The sequence below is a fragment of the Parasteatoda tepidariorum genome, chromosome 1 (genome assembly GCF_043381705.1).
Source record: "Parasteatoda tepidariorum isolate YZ-2023 chromosome 1, CAS_Ptep_4.0, whole genome shotgun sequence".
Lineage (NCBI taxonomy): Eukaryota > Metazoa > Arthropoda > Arachnida > Araneae > Theridiidae > Parasteatoda > Parasteatoda tepidariorum.
The window spans coordinates 91,228,427-91,243,483 of record NC_092204.1 but is presented as its reverse complement, the minus strand read 5'-3'; the positions used below and the strand labels follow the sequence as shown (position 1 = coordinate 91,243,483).

At 30.2% G+C, this 15,057-nt stretch overlaps 1 protein-coding gene across 1 annotated transcript; it reads left to right on the top strand.

Annotated features, from left to right (window-relative positions):
- Positions 1-6,660: 6,660 nt before the first annotated feature.
- Positions 6,661-14,340, top strand: LOC107454663 (gastrula zinc finger protein XlCGF57.1). The gene is made up of 2 exons (XM_016071935.3): positions 6,661-7,004; positions 12,093-14,340. The coding sequence occupies exon 2, from the start codon at positions 12,759-12,761 to the stop codon at positions 14,241-14,243; it is 1,485 nt and encodes a 494-aa protein (XP_015927421.1). The 5' UTR covers positions 6,661-7,004; positions 12,093-12,758; the 3' UTR covers positions 14,244-14,340.
- The last annotated feature ends 717 nt before the right edge of the window (positions 14,341-15,057 follow it).

Below are 15,057 nucleotides of genomic sequence, written 5' to 3'. Positions count from 1 at the left end.
ACCTCACTGGCCTCATGGATTTAGAAGTCCTGATGCATAGGAAAACGATTTTGCTTAGATTTTCTGAAACATAAAGACATTATCTAAAAGGTAGCATAGCGGTTTTTTGATATTCGCAAAATTACCAAAAAGGCGACAACTTAAAAAAGAAGTTAAGTTTTTCATTAAAAAAATATTCATTAAAATACTAATATAAAATTGAAATATCAAAATTATCCTATTCTACTTTCTAAAGAATATATTTTTACGTAATTCAAAATAAAGAACAGCTTATTTCGTTGCATAGATCATGAGAAAAGCGTGTTTAGAGTTTTGACTTATGGAAGGAGAAAATGTTTAATTTCATATATATAATGTGGTCGATAAATGAAATGCCTACAATAAGCTTCTATATACAGTTAACAGAATGGATGAGACACAGAAAGAATGTCACCCCTCCTAATCCGGCCGAGCGGGCCTTTCTACCTGCTTAGCGACAACTCTCTATTTTCCTGTATGACTTCCAAGCGAAGTTAGGTACCGAGAAATCGTTTTAGACAGACATTAGGAAGGGTACAAAGATTCGAAAAATGCAATAAAATTTTTTCGAATTTTTGAAATATTCAGGGTGGGTCCTCCCTTAAATAATATTAAATACTACTATTCAATATATTTTGATTTCTAATAATTTTTAACATATGCTCGTTTATTCAAGAATTGTGTAAAGTCAAACGATTTTCTTTTGTAAACTTTACTTTCCAAAAATATTTTTAAAAAGTTATTGTACTAGAGGAAAAAATTTTTGTTCTGAGGAATAGGGACTGTGAATTTTCTGCACTCCTGTTTATATGTACATGAATATTTCCAATAAATCAGGACTATAATATATTCCCTGGTAAGTAAACTAATTATACTTTATGAAAAATATAAATATTTGTTTAAATGAGTTAATAATTTTTTAAATCAATCAGCGCAAAGGTTTAATTCAATTACTATCGATATTAGAATAAATTTCCTTATTATACGTTATTTTATTATGTTTTAATAGTTTTTTACTTATTTATTCTAAAAAATATTACAATTTTTAATTAAATTAATGCTGAATTTTTTCCTATTTACATTCAGAAAAAAATTCTCCACAAGTTAATTAACAAGAATTAATTACTATGATTAATCTTTGAGTTTTTGATTTAAGAAAAGAGAACTACATAAATTACGCTTGATACTTTCTTTCTCTTAAATGTTACGGAAACAAATTGTCCAATTCCTAAAGCAATGTCTTTTTTTTTTTTTTAACTGAAAAAATTTTTGAGACTGAAAACAATATCTTATGTAGTTTTTTAAGGAAACTTTTGTATTTAAAATGTTTTTTTTCCATATTTCAATTGTTAAAGTTGATAACAATTTTTTGTATTAGAATTAAAATTATCATTATTTATATAAATTATTTTTGGTGTATAAAGGTTATATGGTTTATTCACATGAAAAAGAATAAATGTGTAACGAATTTGGTGTTTCAGCTCAGCTGTTCTACGTAATGCAATTATCATATGAGATGAGAATGAAATAGCAAATTTAAAAAACAAAAGAGAAAAATACGTCTTTCGTAGCTGATTTAAAGCATTCTAAATAGTTATTTATCTGCTTTTTAAATTAACTGTTTTTCATTCATTTTAATTTATTTAATGAATTATTTAACTATATAAAACTGCAGCAAATTGCGCTTTTGTGCAATTAACCCAAAATAATTTAAATTAACTGTATTTCCATAAAATAAGGTAATAAAATACTGCTCTTAAAAAGCCGATACTAAAAAGTCTCTCATAAAGCTGGAAAGAATAATCGGAAAAAAAATTATTTTACTTTAAGGAACTTCATTTTTTTATTAAATGAAAAACTGTGATTAATTAATAATGAAACAGGAATTTTTTTAATAAAAATAAAGGCTGTGTTTCATTTGTGAATGAAAACAAAGTTATTTGAAAGCATAAAGAATTTGAAGTTTCGATTTACAATTATAAAAATTTAAGTCTAGTTAATTTCATAAATATAAACATTATGTATATATATTTATATACTATCTATATTAAATAATATAAATATTGTATTATACATTATATGTATCAAATATATCATCATCAACCCAGGGTGGGCCTTGGCTTTCTCAAGAAGTTTTTTTCCAGGTTAACTTTTTTTTTAGCTAGTATTTTCCAATTTTTAGTTTTTAAGACCAAAAGGTCTTTCTCTAGGCCATCTATCCATCTCAAATTCAGCCTGCCTCTTTATCGTGTGCCAACTGGTCTGGCATTGAAATCTCTTTTTGTGGTATGGTCTCCGTCCATTCTGATAACGTGGCCTGCCCATTTTATTCTTTGTCGTTTAATAAAGTTAATGTCAGGTTCATTATATGAATGATAAAGCTCTAGATTAGATCTTCTAAGCCACACACCATTTTTTTTGAATTCCTCCAAAAATACTTCTCAAGACTTTCTCTCAAAGGTACCCAGCATAGCCTCATCCATACAAGATATGGTCCAGGTTTCACAAGTATATGTTAAAATTGATCTTACAGGAGATTTATATAATAAAACTTTTGTATTTCTATGAATTACATTAGATTTTATGTATTTTCGAATTCCATTGAAGCAGTTATTAGCTATAGTAATTCTTTGTATTTCCATTGTGGTATTGTTCCTGTTGTTGACTACAGAACCCAAGTAAACGAAATTGTCAACAACCTCAAATTTATATTCTTCAATTTCTAAATGGGTGTTACTGAAGTTTGTTTTCGTACAGAGCAAGTATTTAGTTTTGTTCTCAGTCCCATCTTTCTCTAATGAAATAAAAGCCTGTCTTAGCGCTATAGGTGTGTATTAAATATATATATTTCATAAATAAGAGCAAAATCCATAAGTTAGAAATAAATCCATGCACAATAAGTAAACGGTAAAATAGTGAACTAATGTACCACATAAATGAATTTGGTTTACGGACATATTAAAAAAAAAAGACAATTATTAAACGAACATCTATCTAAAACAATTCTATCAGTGCATAAATAGACAACTATAAGTGATTTAATGCGAGCATAAGGTGGTAATCCTTAGAAATCAATTAATTTTACTTTTTCTAGTTATCCAAAGAGAAATTTCATTAAGAATGGGAATTTTTAATGTCATGATTTATGTTCAAAAGAAAAAAACTTGCAAATACATTCATGTTCACAAATTAAGGAGCTAGCTCCAGCAAATAAAGTTTCGAAAACAAAGCAAACGTGACTTTCATAAAGCCTATTTATTAAACAAAAAAACAGATGGAGTATTTATGATACCATTTATAAAAACTACAACTTTTGCTCTCTGGAGCAGTTATAAAGAATATCTTCACAAAAACTTAACATATTGCATAGTTGATTAATGCATTGTATGTCTCCCATGCGATGAAATACAGTCCGTACAACGCCTTAGGCATGCTGAGTATCAAATTATTGAGGTGTTGGATGAGATTACGCCAATCAGCAAGCAGTGTTCTTCAAATTCCGGTACACAAATAAGTTGTTGCTGAGCTGCAACTTGTCGACCAAGCATGTCTCGCGCATGCTTGATCAGATTCAAGTTAGGGAAGAATACTAGCATTATATCCTCAGATTAAAGGTATTCGCTTACGATGTTTGCTCGGTGAGGACGGGTGTTGTCTTCCATGAACGAAAATTTCCGTGAGCGGAGCACATCTTATAGGCCTATAAACATATAGGCCAGTATTTCTCAAACGACTTCACACGGTTTGCTTTGAAACTGTGGAACCCGTGGCTGCAGATAACTGACGAGACAGATCGGACGCTGTGTTCTGTCTGCTTCTTTTGGAAGTTACTGCCAATAACAGCCTTCATTTGCACTATAACTCAGGGTTGATCTGTAGTGTTACGTCTACTGACATTTCTATCGCCTTTCACGCTTTCATTAAAGGTCTGGTTTCTTAGGACAAGCGCCTTATCTGGGCGTCAGCGAAAAGCTGACGTAGAGCTGACGCCAAAAAAAATACTTTTTTGTTAGCTCAGCGTGAGCAGTCGGTCCAACGCAGACATTATCTCTCATTGCGCATGCGTTAATAACGTAAACAAATATTTATTTTGAATTTGTATAGATTTTGTTATTGTCGACCAGTGTTTTAGAGAACAAATAATGACTTTGTTCAAGAAAAAACACATTATAGCTGAGCTAAATGAAGAGTGCTATGTTTAATGAATAAGCTATGTTTAATGTCGAAATCAAAATCTTGGCTGATTTCAATGTGCTGTTGTTTGTTGTCCGCCATTGCTTCTGTGGTTAACGTCACGTTGTAATCCAACTGCAGTTGAGTTGGACGGCAATTGTAGTTCAAGATGAGCGTTCGATGACGTATACTATCAAGCTCACAAATGAACCAATCAGAGGTTAGCGCTGATTTCCAGTTGACGGCGTCCTGTCCAAAGAAACCAGGCCTTAAACTGCAAGGCAGAAAACAATTGGCAGGATCAATATAAAGATAGATGTGGATTCACGATCGCAACTCTCGAATACGTCATCTGGGAAGAAGTCTGGTAGACTGGTTTCTTGTCTTGACCCTTTCTTTAGTTGTAAAAGAATGCACTACGATATTTTCTCCTTACATAATATATTTCGTATTTAATTTTCAAAAATATTTTCTAAAAATTCTACGACGCTTTCCTTAAAAACTATGCTTAATGCAGTTTTGAGTTTCGTATATTTTCCTAATTTAAAAGTTTTTAATCTATTTTAAAATCTAGACAAATTAATGTACTTTCCTCTTCTATGTCTGCCCATAAGCCAAGTGCTGAATCCCACAGTGGACTGATCGTTGAAACACGGCTCCCAGCAGATCACCAATGTCAAGCATCACTGGCTGCGGTCAGTGTTCGGGTGGGTGACCACTTGGATCAGTCTGCGCAGGGACTGAGGTTGTGTGGTTTTAGCGTGTGTGTTGATTTATGTTGGAGAATGATAATCCATGCAGACTCAGACATTATGCATATTAATAGATTTAATGAATATAAGTAAAACTAACTGCAATATTGCAAAACATAATCGTGATACAGCTCTAGAGGTGACGCGAAGGATATGGGAAGAGTCTTTAGCGCCAGAGCTGATCGTTGAGGGATGTCTGACCTCGTCAAGTGTTCGAGCGGGAATGTCCGTGTTGTCCCTCCTTTTAGGGGAAAAGGAATAACATCAGCGATCCTCGTTGGTATCGCCATCAGCTGGTGGTGGTTGGTACTACGTCTATGAGATAAGGGAAAGGGATGACATCAGCGATGTTTGTTACTATCACCATCTGTGGATGTCGTTTGATACTAGTCACTATACAGTATTGGTCGTCGCTAAACTGTTCTACTGTAAAGTGCTCGACTTCGCTTGCAGGTCGTTGGGCTACCGAAGCGGGGATGCTATCTCTTCTGCAGAGGATCGAAATTGTGATGGCATGTCTTCGGATCATCCTCAGGGATGTTTCCCAGACTGTCGCCAATAGCCCATTGTGTAGCTCTAGTGCGACTACACAATGGGCTTTTGAACTGCAACTACGACACTGCCAAGTGTTGCCATAGATAGAGAGTTCTGCTCGGCACCATCTGTAGCCTAATTCGATCGTCAATGAAAATGGATGGTGGCAAACAGTTTATTCACCAAACGAATGATGTGAAAAGTTAAGTGTGATGCAGCTCATAGAAGACTATAAATGATTTGATTGGGAAAGATCGTAATTTTAATTTTGGGATTTCTAGGCATCTGCATGTCCTGAACATGCACGCTTTCTATCACCGAGAATGAGCGGTATCAGTCTTCGTAACACTGTTCAACCGTAAAGTGCTCGACTTTGTGAGGAATTCGTCAGGCTAAAGCGGGGGAACCATTCCTTCCGCAGAGAATCAAACCTATAACGTTACGTTTTCGGTTCGTCCTCAGGGGTATTTCTTGCACCGTGTCAACAAGAGCTCATTGTGCAGCTCCAGTGCAGCGTAAATAAATTGCTACTGCTACTACGCTTTCCATCAAAAGGAAGAATTCAAATGCTTGAATTCGTGTCTGTTTTGAGACTCAATTTCCCAAACTTTCATTTAATCTTGTGAAGCAGCAATTTTACAATAATTATTTAATTTTATAATAATCATTACAATTAAATGACAATTAAATGAAGCATCCGATTCGAGAATGCTTTGTGCCCTGCTTATGCACTATTGAACGTTCTTTGGCAGCCAAGAAATCAACTGTTTAAATCTATGCTAATTTTGAGACAATATTTTACTCTTCTGATCCTCATCTGTTATACCTTGTCATGAGTATCTTCAGCGAATACATAATTTATTATCGATTAACATTGTGCAGTTTCACTCACATTTATGTGCACAGGTCAAGAATGGTCCCCCCTCTGAATACAACCAAAATTCGATTCTGCGGCAGAAACAAGAGCTCTATCAAGCTTTCATCCACGTCCTATGTCTCGTTTGCAGTCAACTATGGTAGATTCATGCAAATCATGTTAAAAAAAGTAAATTTTTAATAAGATAACAACTTCTATTAATACATAATATGGTTTAAATTTGCTTCTTGACCTCATCAAATTTTTTATTTAAGCTTTTTTAACCTTAAATTAGTGTAAATTTTTCAATGTTGGCAATGATAGAGCAGAGGCGGGGCGATTGTTTACAAAAAAAATTTCTACCAAAAAAATGTAGCTTGGCAGCGTCACTTACCTTTGTCGGTGATCATAACATTAAAAAAAAAGTTAAATTTTTTAATTTTAAATTATTTTTTTACGATCTGTGTAAATAATGTAACATGTTTGATCCAGATTTCTCCTTAATACTCATTCGTTGAATCTATTTTTTTTCTTCAATCATATTTTATGTTCTTCGTATAAAAAAACTATCTGCACTGCAGTAGCTAACCAGTGCAGAAAAATTAGACTTTTTTATTATACATTTTGGATTACAAATAGGATGTTATTTTTTGCATAATTATTATTGCACAGTAAGTAGTTTAATAGCAATTAAGTTTTCACAATCATGACATTTATTATTTGTTTTTGTAATTATGTTTTTTTTTCTATGATAATATCTGTCATTGATGGTGTATATCTAAAAATGACATATTGTGTTGACAGAGATTTTAGTCATGCATATATCTTGTAATTTTGTTCAAAAATGTCATAAATTGTTTTGATAAATAAGATACGTATGATTTCAAATTTAATACGTTTACATTTCTCATTTAAATTACATTCGCTGAAGTTAGTTTTTTTAAAGAAAAATTTACCTACAGCGTTAATTTGTTTATAGTGTTTTTTTAAGTTGATAAACTACTTTTTTTAGAATAAAAATCTTCATCATATTGTAAAATTTTATTTTTTATTTATTTTATGAATAAAATTGTCAACTTGGTTGATTTTTTTTCAGTATTTGAAATTAGAACTTTAAATAAAGATTTAGTTTGACAAACATTTAAAAGTTTATATTTTCTTTTCTCAATTGAAATTCTAAAAATAATATAATATTTAGAAAAATTATATGTGAATTATTCAATCGAAAATTTATGGGATTCAAATATAATAGTGTTTTATTTTCCTTCTTTTAAATAAAACGTCAAAGCAGTTAAGTTTTCTTAAAAATAATATCTGAGAATTTTATTTTACATTAATGCTAGTTTTTATTCCATGTGAATACTTTGAATACTTCTGTAAAAAATTTTTTTGCTAGATATAAGCTTTCATGTTTATATGGACACTTAGGTTAAAAAATTTTCGCCATGTATAAGCTTTTATATTTATATCCGAATACAGAGTTGGAAAGTTTTTGACTCATATCAGTTTTTCCTCTTGTATCAAAAACCTCTTTGTTAAAAACTCAGATCTTAAGTTAAACTAATTAAAATTTAAATGAAAAATTTATCTTTAAACATTTAATTTAAAAAAAAAGTTAAAAAAGTTGTTTGACAAAAAAATTAGTTAAGATTATTTCTAAAAACATGATAAATTTTAATTTTGGCCATGTAACGAAAAATGTGCAAGACTAGTTACATACACCCTCTTCAAAACAATGACTCTGAGTACTATAAATGCTATTTTAAATACAATTGTTTCGTGGTTCCTTTGATATGAGCTTTCAATAAAATAAATATTATCAAATTATATAAAATAGCGGTTCTTTAATTACAAATTTTGAATAAAAAGTTCAAGATTATATACTGGCATCCAGGTGTATTGTAAAAAATATAAATGCTAAATTACAAATAAAACTGTATCAAAATTGTAATCAATAACCAAAAAATTGCACACAGTTTTTTAAAATATATTTTTAATGTTTCACAAAGTGCGAAATTTGGATATTTAGTTTTATTTCATATCAGATCATATATGTATATTTAGATGAAATTAAAAAGTTCTTACAAGTAATTATAATTAAAAATATTAATTAACTCTTGAATTTATTTTCAATCACTTTCGTTGCCACTTATTTTGACGAAATTTTCCAGAAAATCATTTATTTTTTCCAAAATATATTATTTTTTATAAAAATATATTGTTTATAATATATACCAGCATGCTTGAATGTCAAATGCAATGGTGAAATGGCAGGAAAAGTATGGCTGTACAAAGCAGAGAAAGAAACTCTCTTATCAAATTTTTCAAGTTTAGGATTGGAGAATTTTGACCATTTTTTTAATAAGTAATACTAAAGCATTTTCTGTCGTCCTGAAAAATATTTGCTACGGCTAAAATAGGGGAATTTAGGCCCTGTTTTGTTTATAATGAGTGATGCAAAAAGTTTTTCTTTAATGGTGAAAAATATTCTGCAAACCACTTTCGTGTGTATTATATATATCTGTTATACATATATCTATATATATGTATAACAACTTTAAACAGTTAATATTTGATAGTTTATTAAAACAATTACGTAAATATTTGTGTAAATATTTATGTATATAATATCAAAATAATTTGTTACTCATAATTTTTTTTCCAAAGTTATTGTTTGTTGCAACATAATATAAAGAAAAAAGTAGGTTTATACTGTTTTTACCTCTGTCATGTCAAAAATCTAACCCTTTGCAAATGAATGCTTTAGATACTTAGGTTAAAAATTTTTCACTAGATTTACACTTTGATGTCTATGTTAATACTTTGGATACTTAAATTAAAAATTCTTCACTAGGTACATAGTTTACACCAATGTGGTTTAAACCAAATATTTTTTTTTTTTTTTGATGAAAAAGCTATTCTTTATTTTTTAGAAAGAGAAAATCTTTTTAAATTCTTAGCTTTTATTTATTTTATAAATACTTTTAGTTCAAATATAACTAAATGAAAAAAAATAGTAAATTCTGTTATGAAATTTTTTAATCTTACGTTAAATAAGCATATGCAATACGTAATTTTTAAAAGTTAATGCATTATAGCTTTTCTGTAAAAATATATTTCTAAAATAAAATATTTTTGATCAAATCAAAAATTAAGTCATTATACTCTGAAATTTCTTAAAATAATACAGACCTCTACGAACTACATATTCTAATAGTTCTTAAAATTAATAAAATATGCAATTATAGAAGAGTACTGGTCAAAATATCTCCATTTCAATTTTCTTAATACATTGACCTTTCTACAATCAAAAGCATAAATGGGAAGGAGATGCTTTTCTGAATTTTATATGTTAATATTCTGTTTATTTTTAAAATTCTTTTCTGATATTAATGTAAATTTTTTTTTTTATTGTACGTATGCAGTTTATTTTTATTAATGATTCTAATATTTTCAAAATACCATGCTTATATAAATGAGCATAACTCTAAAATATTGTAAAATATTCAAAATTCATTTGAAATATTATCAATGTATATTATTTTATTTAATGCTGGATTATTCATAAGCGCCTGTTATATTTAAAGCTTCATTGTGTTAAAATAAATCTAAAAAAAAAATATTATTATTTTTTTTTAATATTATGAAATCATTAGTATTAAAACATAACTGTAGCTCCACTACTATATAATTATATGTATGCATGCAGTCAACATTTTTGGTTCTCATTATTACATTATTTTCAAAAGAAATTTAATTGAAAAAATAAATTACTTTACATTTTTGTTGAAAAAAAAACAACATGATTATTTTGCATAGTTGGATCAAATATAAATGAGTCTTTTTTAATAACAGCAAATTATTTAAATTTTAGTTGTCATGGCAGCAATAAAACTTTATCTAGAGTCTAAATAATTGTTTGGCAGTGTTTAGTACTTTGTACATTCTTTTTTTAGGAGCTTCAATCATGAGTGAATGTTATGTTCCTAATGAAGTTGTGCAGCGCATAATAATTACGTTTTTAACAAGAGAATATGTCAAACCTATTGAAATTTTACGCAGATTATAGACGTAGTTCGGCATTGATACCCTGTCGAGAACTCAAGTTTGTAAATGGCACAATTTATTTAAATAAGGCCGTGAAGAAGTCAAACCAGCATTTTTGGTCTAAGAGACGTGGTTTCTCCATATGGAAAGAGCTCTTCCTATGTGAAATCGTATAAAGCTGCTGTAACACCACAAAAGTTGAAGGCATTATACTGAAAAATAGTTGAGCATCTTCCACATAACCTTGACTTAGCACCTTCAGACTACAATTTGTTAGGACAACTTACAGAAGCTTTGAGGGGAGAGATTTTTATACAATGAAGAGGTAGACGATTTTTTTGTGCAATTGTTTCACTACACAGCCTACTTCTCTCTATGCAGTCAGGATTAAAAAACTGAAGGAACTCGGGGGAATAGTGAAGTTCGCGGAAATTATGTAGAAGAATAACTTTTTTGTGTTTTTTTTTGTAAGTCATATTTTAATATTTACTTTTGAAAAAAGTCTCGTTTATATTTGATCCACCCTTGTATTAAGTAAATTTATACATATATTGTAAATTGAATACTGTTAATTAATGACATTAAATAATGCTAAAGTAGGCCATTTTTATGTATATTGGCAAACAACTCATTTTTTACATACAATACCAAACTTTTTTCAAGTTGAAATTCATCCAAATGTATAAGCATATTCAAAATCTTCAATTATTCTATATTAATTATCTAAGCATACTTATGGAAGAAAAGTGGATATTTTATAATTGTTTATTGCTAATATTAATTGATATTTGAAAAAATTTTCATGATTATACTTTAGAGTAGCTTAATTACTTTTATTTAGAGCATAAAGTATCATTTTACCCTTTGTTTTAAATAAACCAAAAACAAAACAAAAAATGTTTTAAATCAAAACACCTGGTTTTTAGGCAGCAAGCTTCGCGATATTTAAAGAGAACATCAGCCCTTCTGAATAAAGTTGCAAGGCTGAAAATCGTCCTTTGTTGATGACGCATTTTTCGATAGCAACATACCTCTTTTTATTTTTCAAGTTTTTCAATATTTGATTTAATGTCTGCTCCCAATAATAGTAATAAAAACGATGAAGATTATAAAAAAATATCAGAGGATACACCCACAACTGATGAAGCGTTTCAAAGCATAAAAACTAACAAAATTTATCTGCGTATGCATACCGAAAAGCCAATTTGGAAACAATATTGAATATTGATGGGGATATTGTTGAAATTGTTTCCAAACACAAGAAATATGTCAAGATTCCACTATTTTTCTAATAGTTCATCTCGTAAGAGACATTTTTTGAAAAAAAAAATTTCTTTAATGCTAGTTTAGAGAATGTAAAATCGAGGTTCAACTATATAATTTTTTTTCTTCCTTTAGTTGCATTGTCTAAGAGAATAACAAATAATTCCAAGAAGTTAGGGTCTGCTATTTCATGCATACAATAATTAATGTTTAGCAATTAAACAAAAGTTGATTATTGTTTTGTTCAGTTGACCTGTATCCTATAAGTCTTCTGCAAAGCTATTCACACACATCACAAGTAATGAAATTTCATGTTTAATCTCGAATTGAGTTCATGATTAATAAATAGTTAATAGGTTACAATATTTTTCTTTATTAATATAGCTAATTGATTTTGTATTAAAATGCATTGCATTTATTTTATAAATACATTCTGATATCTTTTTTAGGATGCTCGTAAATTGGAGTTGGAAAGTTATTTCGTAAACAAAAAGAGTTTCCTGAAAACAACTGAACAGTAACTGTATTTTAGATTACATTAAGTGACAGAAAAGTATTAAAGTTTATACATTTTTCTGAACACATTTATGTTATTAAGAGTGATTAAGATTTATTCATAAATGAATTGTTATGTATCTTATCTTCAAAATTTATTTCAGCCATTAGTTCAAAGTTTTGACTATGGTAATTTTTATGACAACGTAATTTTTATTTCGCTGTGTTAAACTTCAGTTATTTTTAAAATATGATTAAATAATTTATTTATTTTAAGTTTGAATCTTTATTTTGTGCTATTACTTTTGTTTTCCCTCTTTTGGTCATTTTAGATCATTTATTTTTATTTTTATCAAGATCTGCTGTTTTATTATTAAGAATACTCAAAATATTTTGTTGTGAATGAATTTTTTGATCAAAAGGATCTTAGTATTCTTATGTTGGAATGCTAAACTGTAATATTCTGTAAAATATGCATTAACGGCCGTTTCCAGTTAACAATCACTCTAGATCTACATATGAGTGTACAGTCATCAATTTTAGTATTTGGCTGGCTTGAAAAGGAATAGTTAGTGTCAAGAAAATATTTATTGCTGTCAAGTAACCATTTACAAATTTAAATGTTGAATTTATTTTTTTCCGGGATGGCATTTCAGTCCATTCCTCTTGGCTTGTATCCTCCAGGGAGGACTTTTGATGGGCAACAAGACCAAAAACCTAATCTGGATAATCAGAATGTGCCCGCACCTCCATCTGTTCCACCCCCACCGCCCATCAATGGTGAAAAAGCATTGATATGTGATCAGTGTGGTAAAACTTTTGCTGACAAAAATAGCTTCCATCAACATGCTCAGTTTCATTCTAAGCCTTTTGCTTGTAAAGTATGTAAGAAAACTTTTAACTCCCAAGGTACACTTACTCAGCATATGCGTATTCATACTGGAGAACGCCCATATATCTGCCAGCATTGTGACAAAAAGTTCAATCAGGCAGCCAATTTACAGCAGCATCTTCGAATACATACGGGAGAAAAGCCTTTCGTCTGTGAACATTGTAATAAGTGTTTCAATCAAAAGGCTATTCTTCAACAACATATTCGCATCCATACCGGTGAAAAACCATACACCTGCATGTATTGTGGGAAAAAATTCTCACAGTTAACAATTCTCCAGCAGCACATCAGAATCCATACTGGTGAAAAGCCTTACGTGTGTGATGAATGCGGAAAGCGTTTCAACCAGAAAACGATTCTTGATCAGCATATTCGACTACACACTGGAGAAAAGCCTTTTACGTGTCCGTACTGTGGGAAAAAATTCACCCAGATGGCGATACTCCACCAGCATGTCCGGATACATACCGGAGAGAAGCCATACGGCTGTGACCGCTGCGGCGAGAAGTTCTCGCAGAAGGCGATCCTGGTGCAGCACATTCGGGTGCATACAGGTGAAAAGCCTTTCCCATGCATGTATTGTGACAAAAAGTTTAGTCAGAAAGCTATTCTTTTGCAGCACATAAGAGTGCATACAGGCGAAAAGCCATACGGGTGTGAGCACTGTGGGAAGAGGTTTCGACAGAAAACCATCCTCCAGCAGCACATTCGCATTCATACCGGTGAAAAGCCATTCGTGTGCCAGCTCTGTGATGAAAAATTCAGCCAAAAAGGCAACCTCCAAAAACATTTGCGGTCACACTCGGGTGAAAAGCCTTTTGTTTGTGACCATTGTGGACTGAAATTTACTAGAAAAGTAATGTTAGATCTTCATATACGGATGGCTGAGAAAGGTCCTCATGCCACTGCTGGTATAACCAAACCGGTTACATGTCATTTCGGTCTGCCTAATGGTAATGACAAACAACAACTCAGTAAACCATATATTTTTAATGCTCCTCCCAGTGACAAACAAATGACTAAACCCATGCAGTTTACTGCTCCCAGTGACAAACAAATGACTAAACCATTGCAGTTCACTGCTCCCAGTGAAAAACCAGTTGCTAAGCCATGCCTTTTCAATTTATCTAATGAGAAACATATTGCTCATGCTTCTCTAGCTGCTTGTGTATCTAGTGCCATAGCTCAAAATGAATGGGCTTTTCCCCAATAAAGTTAGTTTGATCTGTGATTTTTTTTTAATGGTATGCTGCTTATAATTTAGTATATTGTTATGATATGTTAATATGGTATGATTACCATGTATTTAAATAACTTGAATATTTCAATATAGAATTCATAAAAATATTTTTTATCATCGATATTTTCTTTAAAAATGTATGCTTAGCTTATTTCAAATGTTAGCCAACTTTCACTATGATGGTAACTCCTGTTTTTCATATAATTTTTTAAGTTTATTACCTCTAAGATTTTGCTATTTCATTATGCAGCTTTCTTGTCATTTGCAATAATTTCCTCTGCAGGTTTGGCTTTTTCTTTAGCTGTCCCAAAATTTGTATAATATAAATGCAGGATAATATGTTTTCATCATTGAAAAAATTGCTGGATCAAATTACTCTTGCATCAAATGTCATAGTCCAGGGAAGAAATTATTTGACCATAGGGAGGACGTTATTTGATTAATTTTCATAATGCAAAACAGAAGGTAATTGCTTTTATAGAAAGAATTTCTAATAAATTTAATTTTTTTTTTAATGACTTTCTTTCATGATTTAATGAATTTATTTCTTTTAAAAACACATTTTAAAAATTGAAATTGTTTTCAAATATATTAAAAGAAATTTTACTGTCTTTTTAATTAAATTTTTTTTTCTTCTTTTACTAAAAGTGTATCATTAGAATAAAATTTTCTAACTATCACAAATTTATTTATTGAGTTTTATCAAGGAATGGAACTTTTAAACTGATGCTTTAATATTTAAATACTTTTATACAAGCAACTGTAATATAACTTTTCTTTTACAATA

Bases quoted from the DNA above. Each gene is read 5' to 3' on its own strand.
- LOC107454663 (XM_016071935.3), top strand. From the start codon at position 12,759: ATGTTGAATTTATTTTTTTCCGGGATGGCATTTCAGTCCATTCCTCTT.